The sequence below is a fragment of the Cynara cardunculus genome (assembly GCF_001531365.2).
Source record: "Cynara cardunculus var. scolymus isolate 2C chromosome LG 10, CcrdV1, whole genome shotgun sequence".
NCBI lineage: Eukaryota > Viridiplantae > Streptophyta > Magnoliopsida > Asterales > Asteraceae > Cynara > Cynara cardunculus.
Genome location: NC_037537.1, coordinates 17,371,599 through 17,384,351, shown reverse-complemented (window position 1 = coordinate 17,384,351; position 12,753 = coordinate 17,371,599). Strand labels below are relative to the sequence as shown.

At 32.5% G+C, this 12,753-nt stretch overlaps 2 protein-coding genes across 2 annotated transcripts; both read right to left on the bottom strand.

Annotated features, from left to right (window-relative positions):
• Positions 1 to 2,488: 2,488 nt before the first annotated feature.
• LOC112519797 (non-specific lipid-transfer protein 8-like) lies at positions 2,489 to 3,268 on the bottom strand. The gene is made up of 2 exons (XM_025128067.1): positions 2,880 to 3,268; positions 2,489 to 2,733 (listed from the first exon to the last, which is right to left on the bottom strand). The coding sequence occupies exons 1-2, from the start codon at positions 3,230 to 3,232 to the stop codon at positions 2,724 to 2,726; spliced, it is 363 nt and encodes a 120-aa protein (XP_024983835.1). The 5' UTR covers positions 3,233 to 3,268; the 3' UTR covers positions 2,489 to 2,723.
• Positions 3,269 to 8,783: 5,515 nt separating this feature from the next.
• LOC112520240 (non-specific lipid-transfer protein 1-like) lies at positions 8,784 to 9,602 on the bottom strand. The gene is made up of 2 exons (XM_025128538.1): positions 9,219 to 9,602; positions 8,784 to 9,040 (listed from the first exon to the last, which is right to left on the bottom strand). Exons 1-2 carry the CDS (start codon positions 9,569 to 9,571, stop codon positions 9,031 to 9,033), a joined length of 363 nt encoding a protein of 120 aa, XP_024984306.1. The 5' UTR covers positions 9,572 to 9,602; the 3' UTR covers positions 8,784 to 9,030.
• Positions 9,603 to 12,753: the final 3,151 nt, after the last annotated feature.

Sequence of the window (12,753 nt, the reverse complement as noted above, 5' to 3'; positions counted from 1 at the left end):
TATATAGCTTGGTTCAAATACTAACCAAGATTTTTGTGTTAATTTTGTTAACCAATCTTGACCATTGATTCTTACAATAAAGGGTTGTGATTAATCATGATAAAAAATTAAATTTTTAAATTTACAATTTCAAAGAACATATGTGAACAAAGGAGAAAAGGGTATTTAGGTAATTTTTTTATGTAACTCCCATGTCATTAATTGAGAGTTACAAAATCAAAAAATCTTATTATTTTTGCTAATGTAAGAACCATATGAACACACACATATATATAAACCATTGTGTCAAATACGAACAAAAATTGACATATATATGAATTTGGACTGTATAGCATTTATGAACACACTATGAATATAATAAGAATAGTTGTTATACGAAAGTAAATAAATAAAAAACTAGGTATGAACACAATATGAACAGTTTGTGAACGATAGTTCCTTCATTATGAACACATTCATAAGCAAACCAATGTTGAGATATGCAGCTAGTGTACATATGAATACAATATGAACAGTTTGTGAACAATAGTTCTTTCATTATGAACACATTCAGGAACAAGTCAATGTTGAGATATGCAGCTAGTGTACATATGAACACAATATGAACACTTGTGAACAATTCTTTAACAATTACATATGAATTCGAATTCCGAATGTAGTCGTAGACAATTTTAACCTTTTCATTCTCATTGTTGTCGATATGTTTTATAATAGGTTTATCCATATTACTCGGACGATATCGAAATCTTTACAATCGGAAATTCTTTAACAATTACAAAATCAATATCATCATGGATAGAATAAATCGAAATTACAAAACATGAACACGTATAAAAAATATCAATATTACATAATCATCAATTATTGAGATTTTTAGATTTGTAACTCCCAATTAATGATTTGGGAGTTACATAAATGACAAATTACTTAATTACCTTTGTCATTAATATATGAGTTATATATGAACAAAAAGAAAAGATGAAATATAATTGGTTGAGCTTGGTTAACAAAGTTAACACAAAAATTTTTGGTTATATATATATATATATATATATATATATATATATATATATATATAAAGAGAGAGATAAAACAATAGTATATCTTCATACCAATTCTATGATAGACAAAGAAAAGTAGAATGGTGGTACAAAGTAATGGGTATTTAGAATGGAGTGTGAGATGATTGAATTGAAATCATGTGATAAGTTTTTTTTTGTTTTTGGTGAGAAATGTGAGAAGAATTTAAGGGGTTGTTTGTTTACCTTTTAATAGTTTCATTAAGAGACAACATCTGAATTATTAAGAGGTAAATCTCGTTTGACAAAAAAAAAATATGTCTCTTAATGGTTCTAAAACCTTCTGAATGAATTTGTATCTTGAGCCTCCCTAACCATTAAGCGTCATGATTTCATCGTAAACAATTCTCAAACAATTATATTTCATTTTTTGCACTATATCATGAAAGCCACTTAATCATTTTGACCACTTAATCATACGACACCAAGTCATTCAGCAACTGCCAAACAACCCCTAAGACTTGTTATGAAACTTGTGAGAAATACATTGAACATTTATTGAATTTTTAGAGTAAGAAACATAAATTACAGGGATAAAATGAAAAGTGAAGTTCTTTTTGTTCTTTTTTGCATCTTTGTGATGGATAAATCTCCATGAAAAAGGAAACCTGGAGGTACATTCACTAACCTTCATATAAATGGTGGTCATATATGTTAACATGAAGAAGACTTACCCAAATCGATGTGACCCTATTAAGGAACCCATATTCGGCCCAATTGCTTATGGATCAAAAGACAAGTTGATTAGAGAACATGTTGATGCCTTGATGTTGATGGTCAAATGAAACTCCACAAATTTGGGTTTATTTTAGAGGTGATCATTTACGGGCTTTGGTCGGGTATACCATAATTTTCTTGTCCAACAGGTCTAATATAGCAAACCCAAGCACACTTTTGCATTCTTATGGACTTGCCTATACCCGCCTTATAAGCAAGCTGGACTTGCCCATGGGCTAATGAGTTTTTTTTACATTTGAAAAAGAAAACTTATAGATTATGTAGAATCAATTAAATTACACAAGTTCCTTCGAGCGTACAATAAGACGTAATAGATATTTGGGTGATGGTTGGTACCCGGAGCCACTTCTAAATCTTTTTATTAAAAAACAGTGAATTATTAATTATATACAAAATTTAATCAACTATAATAATACAACGGGCCGGGTGAGCTTGTCCAAGCTCTTTTTCCCATTCTCCAAGCTTGCCCATTAATTTTAGCGGTCTAGCCTTTTCGAGAATGACTGCCCAAGCTCGCTTTTCTAACGAGTCGAGCAGGTCGGACCTAGCGGGTCGTACCGCCTGTGAACAGTTGTAGTTTATTTGTTTGTTTAAAAAACCTATATTCAAATTATTGTGCTAGAGATATTTAGCATTTTTTAACAGGTACAAACAAAAGAATGACATATTTTAACCACAATCTTTAGAACAATATCATTATATCAACCATATATCATGCAAATATAACATAAAAGTATAAATGATGGTACACAAATCCCTCATTATATGTTAACCCCAAATGAGTAGTGGAAACAACGTTTATTATATAAAAAACGAATATAAATGCAACATAAACTCTAGATGCATATCAAGACTCAGCTAACTCTTGCTCCACGTAGAGGCATCTCCCTTCGCTAGCTTCAATATTCAAGTGATTCTGCAGATATAACAGTTTGTTAACTAATTGATTTAAATGGTCAAAGCCCAAATTGATGATGTTCAGATGCATTTAAGTCAATTATGAACCATCGATGTGTTCCTTGGTGGTCTATATTGTCATAAAAAAAGAGTAGCGTAATTTACTTGGTGCAATCAACGCTAGACGAAATGGTGAAGCCCAAATTGAACCCACAATTTGCCGGAAGTGATTTAGCTAGCCCGGGATTAGGGTTCAGGCTCTGTGAAGCCGTCTTGAGACAACTACAAGCAGCTTGCTTATCAACAGTGGTGCTAGCGGCTGCCGCAAGAGCCTTCGCACCCGAACAACAGGCGGGTGGGGGCATCCCACTCCCGTTCACGAGGTAACTCACACAGGGCTTTACGTCTTTGATGACTGTACTGCAAGACAATACGGCATCCGTGGAAGACACAAACAAGAGAAGAAGTGATACGATCGCAACCACAAACAATGGTGCTACTTGGTTGGAACCCTTCATGGTGAAACCTTAAGGTTGGAGTTTATGGAATTGTGCATTTTATGAGTAGATTAGTGGTGGTTTTTATAGGAGAACTTGAAGTAGAGGGCCAATAGTGAAAATTAATTATTTTAGGTGTTGCATAAATCAGTGATTGAGTGCAAGTAAAATGAAATGCTTTTCTAAGCTTTTGGGTTTCTTATATTTATGTATACAAAAGTCAAATAAATTTATAAATAATGAGTTTTCTGATTATTTTTCTATAGTTTGGTTACAATAATTAAGTACTACATTATAATTATAATAGAATTGAGTTTAATTATATATAGGATGCAAACAAATGTTTAAATGTTATAATAGACTGTTTTATAAGACTTAAAATTTATATACCAAACAATTGTCTGTCTAACATAAAAGCGTTCACTACAACAAAATCGGTTTTATAGGACACTCTCAAATTCCAAGTTTCCTAATAAACCTCTTTATAGGGCTTAATTTATAACACCAAAAAAAATGAAGTGTCATACCTAAAGGTGTTGTAATAAGTTTATATGACGTCGTAATAAGTTTTTTATTACACTTTTAATATAAAGCGTCCCATTATCAACTTTATAGGACACTTTTGAGAAAGTGTCCTATAAACTCAATTTTTTATAAGACATTTGTTCTTATAGGACAATTTTTCAAATAGTGTCCTATATATAAAGTTGATAATGTGACGCTATATATTAAAAGTGTCATAAAAAACTTATTACGACATCAAAAAGTGTCATATAAACTTATTACAACACCTTTAGATAGGACACTTTATTTTTTTGGTCATATAAACTAAGTCCTATAAAAAGGTCTATTAGTACACCTTTAGATAGGACACTTTATTTTTTTGGTCATATAAACTAAGTCCTATAAAAAGGTCTATTAGTACACTTAAAATTTGAGAATGTCCTAAAAAAACCGATTTTGTTGTAGTGGTTGCACTAAGTTTAATTCATTTTTGGGAGTTCTAACAAGAGTTTAAACACTTTTAAAATAACAATGTTTTATTAGGTTTTTTTTTTTACATGACGCTTATGAAAAATATTTTAACACATTTTTTATAGGACACTTGTTTTTATAACCATTTTTTTTTCAAATAATGTCATAAAAGTTTTAATAGGTTGTTTTATTACAAAAGTGTTCTAAAAAATTTATTAATGACCCAAAAACTTATTAACTGTTAAAAATGATTATAAGAGGGAATATGAATTATTAGCAATTCCTCAAAGAAAACAACTTGCAAGGGTGGCTTGTTGAAGAAGGTTAGAACTCAGATATATGGCTTACAAACAACACACAAAGTGATATCTCAACAATGTATCATATATATAATATATTCATATTTCAAGTGGACTGTTACATATTTTGGTTTCTTACGAGATTGCTTATTTGAAACAACTTATGCTTTTCTGTAAAAGCATTTATTAACTTATTACTAGTTGTGTACCCACGCAATGCGGCGGGAGCCGTGAATTTTAACGATTTTGAAGTTTCACTGGTTTTATTAAGAAGATTTAACGATGATATAAGTTACACTTGGTGTTTACATATTAATACAATCTGAATAAATAAGAGTTATGATTTCAATTATAGTCTATCGATGAAAAAAATTGTATGACAATTTAAAATCCAATATATTGAAAATCTAACATATTTAAACAACTCCACAAACGTGTTCGATTTACACCAAGAGCAAAGAATCAAGAGATCGAAAGCGAGATTGAAAGTTCTAGAACAATTGAATGGGAGATGAATGCGAAAACTTTTAATAACTCATGGTGAATATCAGTTTGAATCTCATCTCGGGGGATGGGGAGAAGACATAGAGGTATGAGAGAGTGAATGCATAAGTGAAATGTGTCAAAAGTATCTCGGAAACATGAAAAGAAAAGGTAATAATGTGCATTGGTAACTTGCACTATATGTTATTTTAATTGTAGATTAAGAGATTTTAAGACTGAATGCATAAAGTAGTAGTACTTAATGCATTGTGAATTGTTTTTAAGACTTTGTGCATAAATGTATAGTACTTTGTGTATTAAAAATTGTTTTTAAAACTTTTGATATATTTGGTTTATAAGGTAGTATAGATAAGTCAGAAGGCTTTAAGTTCTTCAAAAACTTCTTATTACTGGTTTGACACCGGTATAAGTTGTTTATCCAAACACTCAAAAGTGCTTGTTACCGGTGTCACACCAGAATAAATCAAGAAGTTGTTTTTATAAGCAATTCCAAACACCCCCTTAATTAACTCTGATCAAATTTGTGTTTTGGTTGTTCACCTCTACCTACTATTCTTGCATCAATATAAAAGAGGCTTAAGATCCAACAATCTTCACTTGAAACTGATTTACGAACATATAAATCAATACTTTGTTTATTGAAAGCAATCTCCGAAAACAAGTACAACCTAGCAATGAAACACATGACCTCTTCATTGATCGCTATCGCCAACGGCAAATCAAGATCTTAAAACGAACTTAAGTTTCCGCACATCAATATTTTGAACTAAATAATTTGTATCACCCAGAATTTATGCTAATGTAAAATACGTTTTATCTTTCGTTCTTTCTAATGAAATGATGTTTAAGTGTTTTTAACTGTTAGAACTTAAAATTTCGAATCAGAAATTCGCTACACAACGGTTCTTAGAATCGATAGAAATTAAAATAACTCTATAGATATGTATATATAATTGTTAATACAATTGAAAACAATAAGAAATTGATGACTAACTCGATAAAATTGATGCGAATTTGATGAAGACAAGATCGTGGATTGAGGCCTGCGTTTGCAGTGTCCTTAGATAGAAAATCATCCCTCGTACCGTTGATTTGCGGACGTCTATCTAGGTGATTCAAAAATCCGTTCAAGTAGCAAATTTGAACCCGACGAATCAAATTATGCTTCCATATAGAATAGGTCGATGAAGAACAAGACAACCCAAAAAATTATATGTGAAAAATCTGCCCAAAAAATCAAAGATTTAGAATGGTATATATAGGTTTCCCAATGGACCCCTAGGCCCAAGACCCATCTTGACTATTAATATGTGCTAAGCCCAACTTGTGAGTTAGCCATTTTGATAGGAGATATGTAACCACACTAAGGGGCCGTTTACTTAAATGCTTACCCGGTAAGTATTTACTGTTAGGAATCAACACTAATTTATTTTACTGGATAAGATTGTAGTACATTAAAATGATAGCATATGCAACAATTTACCGGGTAAGGGGTCGTCACCCTCACTTACCGAGTAAGATAAAACCAGACAGAACAAGAGAACATGACTAGACATGACATGACTAGACAAGACAAGTGTCTCTCTGGTATTTTATACGACTAGAACTGGATATGACAGAACTAGATAATTTATCCGTAAAAGTGATTTGATGATTTGATATTATCATATAATTAGTTATAAAATGACACAAATAAAGTAAATATTTAAATAAGTTAATTTATAAACATTTTTACACAATTCTTATATACATACATATGTAATAATATCAAATTTGAATGAAAAAGTTGATATAACTGATGGTAATTCGAAAAAACCTGATTCCTACGAAGAAAAAACAATGTTTTATTCGGTTTGAAGATTATTATCAATTGGTGGAGGCACAGTAAGGGGCTGTTTGTTTGGCTCTTAATGGTGACATTAAGAGCCAACCTCTTAATCGGTAAGAGGTAAAGACTGTTTGGCAAAAAAAATAAACCTCTTAATGGTTACATGACCCTCTTAACCATTTTGTGTCTAGTAGTTCACTCAACCATTCAGATATCATTTGTTCCATATTTACCCTTCCCACTCCTCTCTTCCAGCATCACAATCCTTCCCTCTCTTCCATCGTCGCTTTCACAAGYCGAGGAGTCTTCCAGCATAGCCTTCACGATTTCCACCGTCTCCATCTCCGGTCACCTTCACCGTCTCCATCTCCGGCCTTCCACATCTTCGCCGGTTGTCGCCTCCACCGTCTCCATCTACAGCCCTTTCTACACCAGCGATTCCTTCACATCGCATCCCCCCCAAAAAAAATCTCCTCCAAAATCTCCATCTGGGTTGTCAAATTCTTCACCAAATCTCACCATTTTCATCTGGGTTTTCCATCAATCCACCAAAAAATGGGTATATGCATCAGCAAAACTCGCATCATTTTCATCTGGGTTTTCCATCACCATTTTCATCTGGGTTTTCCGATGTAGTTTTTCACTCAAATCAAAGATCCGACGACCCCAACATACTCTACACCAAATCCCCACCTCCGGCAACCCAAACTCCGGCGAGAAAACCACAGCCACTGTCAAGCCCCAAAAGGGTTTTCAAATCGAACACGATTCTCGGCAAACCAAAAGGAGATAAAGAGGATATGAGAAGAGAGATTCAGATTATGCAGCATTTAAGTGGGCAAGCAAATATAGTTGAATTTAGGTGCTTAGGAAGATAAACTTTCTATTCATTAGGTTATGGAGGTTTGTGAAGATGGACAGCTTATCGATGGGATAATTAATTATATTGGAATTTGATTTTTATTTTTTTTAAGAATTTAAACAAGTAATGTTATGTGGTTTGGATTAATATGAAAACTTGTAATGTTACATTTACAAAGTAATTGTTTTATTCAGATATCTGCCAAACAGTTATATTTCATTCGGCACTAAATTATACAGAGGGTTAAAATGGTAATTTGTTATCATTCAGAGAATATTTACCAAACAACCATATTTCATTCAGCACTTAATCATTCTGACCCTCTTAATCATTCTGACCACTTAACCATTCTGCACAAAATCATTCAGCAACTGCCAAACAGCCCCTAAATTGCATCAACAATGGTTGTGGAGGTACCTTCATATGTTAACATGAATAACACTTAACTTTTACATACCTTCACATGAAAAACATTGAAGTCATGTACCTTCACTAGAAAGATACTGCATTTTCATAATAATACCAAAACTTCACATATCGTTACAAAAACTGATAAGATCATGTCTTGATGCAAAAAAACCGATAGACATGTATCCCTCTACAAAACCACATGCGATCAGCTTTGTCAGATCAAAAAGTATTGACGAAAATATGTCATCCAATTTTAAAAACAACAAATATTGTCATAAGCAGAGGGGTACCGAGGCAATCGTCGTTGGGGAATAGTGATGGCCAAAAACCGGGCCGGGCTTGACCTAATTGGTCCCAAGCTTTCTCATAACCGGTCCCGGTCGAAAATGGTAGGACTGGTCAAAGTACTTCATAGCCGGTTATGGGCTGCCGGTCCCGGCATTAAAAAATAAGATTTTTTAATTTTTTTTAATGATATATATTTTTAATACATTATAAATTTACATTTGGGTCACTCAAATACACTTTAAAAATGCGTTTTAATATAATTAAAATTACATTGTTTTATAAAAATACATTATAAAATTATTTTAAGATACATTTATTTATAAAATTATTTGAATTTTCGGGCCGGTCCATAGCCGGTCCCATAACCGGTCCCGGTCCCACGAAACTACCAAAAACCCCAACCGGTCCCATTAAACCAACCATATATCATTCAAATAGATTGAACATCGAAAAAGAAAAACATTACATAAACATAAAGTATATGTGATGTAGTACACAAATCCCCGATTGTGTGTTAACCCCAAATGAGTAGCGCAAACAACACTTATTATATAAAAACTGGTAAAAATGAACATAAACTCTAGATGCATATCAAGACTCAGTTGACTCTTGCTCCATGTAGAGGTATCTCCCATCCGTTAGCTTCAAGACTTCAAGTGATACTGTAGATATAATGTGCGTTAATTAATCGATATAAATGTTCAAATACTACACCGATTAAAACATCAATTTGACATATGGTGATGTTCAGATGCATCGATGATGCTATGTCACCTATGACCTATTGATGCGTTCTCCAGTGGTCTATATTTTCAAAATAAAAAGAGTAGCGTAATTTACGTGGTGCAATCAACGTCAGGTGAAATGGTGAATCCCAAATTGATCCCACAATTCGTCGGAATTGATGCAACTAGTGTAAGATTCAGGTTCAGGTTTTGTGAAGTCGACTCAAGACAACTACAAGCAGCTTGCCTATCAGCTGTGGTGTTGGTGGCTGTCACAAGAGCCCTAACACCCGAACAACAAGCAGATGAGGGCATCTCGCTCCCATTTATGAGGTAATTGACACAGGGTGCTACAGTCTGGATGACTGCGTTGCAAGACAACACAGCGTCCGTGGAAGGTACAAACAAGAGAAAAAGTGACACGATGGCAACCACAAACAATGGAGCTACTTGGGTGGAACCCTTCATGGTGAAGATTGAAGGTATGAGTTTGTGTAATGATTGTGATTTTTTTGTGTAGATTAGTGGTGGTTTTTATAGGAGAGTTTGAAGTAGTGAAAAATAATTGTTTTAGGTGTTGAGTAAATAAGTGATTGAGTGCAAAATGAAATGTCTTTCTAAACTTTTGGGTACGTTTTATTTGTGTTTAACAAAGTCAACAAATTTATAACCAATCATAAGTATTTGTGAATTTTCTGATTTATGTGTCTATAGTTTAATTAAAATAATTAAGTGTCCGTTTATCAAACACTTAACCGATAAGTGCTTACAAGTAAAATTTAACACTATTATTTACTTATTGAATAAGATTTTAGTCTACCAAAACGACATCGTATGTAACAATTTACCCGGTAAGCTCTTACCATGGTAATGGTAAGAGTCGTCGCCCTCACTTACGGGGTAAGACTCATGGTCCTTATCTCGCTCTTAACGGGTAAGATTCGTGGTCCTTACCATATTCATCCGGTGAGGTAACACGACTTGATAAACGCTTACTCGTGTAAGTGTTTGGTAAACGGCCCCTAAGTACCGTATTTTTTGACACAATTTTCATCTAATATAAAAGTATTACAATAAATTTATATGTATTTTTTGGGTGTTTAAACTGAAATTTTGGGTCCTTTCAAAATAAAGCGTCCGCATTAGTTTTTTTTTACAAGAAAATTTTCAGAAATGTTTTATAACATATTTTTATAAGACGTTTTTGGTGTCATATAAAAAATTAATAGGACGTTTTATTACAAAAAAGTGTAATAAAAACTTGTTAATAATTTAAAAAATATCATGTAAACTTATTACAATGCTTTTATATATGACGTACAATTGTTTGTTTAAATACTCTTAAGTCTGAAAAAACAGTCTATTAAAACACTTAGACGTTTTTGTGTCCTATTAACCCAATTTTGTGCTTTTGAGATTAAAAACAACTAAACCATATTACTTGTTGTATATGCTCCCCTAAAAAAACACACACACATCATTACAATAAAACTGGGTTTATAAGACGTCAACAATGTTTAAATGTTCTAATAGACCACTATATGAGCCTAAGTTTATGAGACCAAACAATAAAACATCATATCTAAAAGTGTTGTAATAAATATATTAAAAGTTTCAAGTAAGGGTGTAAACGATTCGAGTTTTTAACGAGCTGCTCTACCTCGAGGTCATTTATCTTGATCTCAAGCTTAATAATTCACGAGCTCGAGTCGATCTTCAACACAAAATAGAACTCGTTTAATTTAACAAGCCAAGCTTTGTAACACTAATATTTGACTCGGCTTGTTCGAAAACTCGATTCAATTTTGAAGTCGAGCCAAGCCATTCGTGAATACCCTTTTTTTTCGAACCAAACATGATCATATATTTATTAATCATACGATAAAAATATAAAAAATTTCGAGCACAAGCCAATATACAAGTTAATCGATTGTGAATTTGAAGCCATAAACGAGCATCGAGCTTGATAACTCAAAAAATATTCGAGCTCAAGCTCGAGCCCTCTATTGAAAAAGCTAATCGAGCTCGAGCCTAGTATTAATTTTTTAAGTCCGGCTCGATTAACCTACTACTCAACTCGACTCGACTCGACTCGTTTACACCCTAGTTTTAAGGGTCTTAACAAGTTTTTTAAGACACTTTTAAAATAAAGTGTACTATTAGCTATTTTATAGGACATTTATGAGAAACACATTTTTTTATAGGACTATTGTTTTATAAGACTTTTTTCAAATAATGTCCCATAAAAATAGCAATAAAACGATTTATTTTTAAAAGTATTCTAAAAAATTTGTTAGATGCCCGAAAACGTCTTATAAACTTATTGCAACACTTTTTGATATAAAATTTTATCATCTTATAAACATATGTCTTGTAAATAGAGATGACACTAAGGCAGAGATATCGAGGATCGCACTCCCAAACCCCGGTTTCCAATTCCCATCCGTGTCCCCATGCCCATAGGGGAACAAGATTTCATCCTTGTCACCGTTCCCATCGGGAAATTTTTTCCGTCTATACAATTTAATATTTTACGTAATGTTTTTAGATATTATGTATATAAATGGCAATTTTTACGTTTAAATGACATATAATGCTAAAATATTAATTACCCAAATTTTAATTGTTGCATTTGTATAAGAGTAACATAAAAAATGGTTCAAAAAAATTATATCAATTACGATACCTAATAACTGAAGTTTTATATAACCACCTCGTTATATCAGCAAAAGTTTCTCATGAACAACTATATCAATAATGTAACTTTTTTACAAGTTTTCATCATGGAAGATTGATTAAATCTATACATTATATATATTCATCGAGTTTCTCACTATATTATTATATTTAATATATATATACATTGAAATGTGTAATTAATACTCGTGGTCGGGGATGAAGGGTATCCCCATCCCTGATTAATAAATTCAAGGATTCCCCATCCCCGGTCAACTTGGGATTCCCGATCATACCGCGGTAGAGTATCGGGTTTCACGTACGGTGTGAGGTTTTTTGCCATCCGTACCTATAAAACAATTTATTAGAATATTTAGATAATGATGTCTTATAAACCCAATTTTGTTATAGTACACACACACACACACACATATATATATATATATATATATATATAGAGGGTTGGGTTTACGTGAGATCTGTAAGACCAATTTATGTTCATTGATCAACTTTATAAGCTAATGATCTAATTGTCTAAAGTTGCACGGTGACAATTTTGTGATTATTGAGAAGTCTCGTGGCATTTATGAATGCTCAGATTGTCATATTGTAGATCTAATCCAATGATTGAGAATTGGTCTTACGGGTCTCACGAAAAACCTTTGGTCTCACATGATCCCATGTTTATATATACACACACACACACACACACACACACATATATATATATATATATATATACACATATATATAGGGCCAAAATCAAATGCTAACCATAATTTTTGTGTTAACCTTATTAACTGATCTTGGCCATCCAAATCCATAATCAACGGTTAAGATTAATCAATAAAAAAAATAAAATTTTAAAGTTTGAGTTTTAATGAGGCCTAGTGAACAATGATGAAAAGGGCATTTTGGAAAGAAAAAAATACACTTATCAAAGGTATTCTAGTAAATTGAATTCATTTGTAACC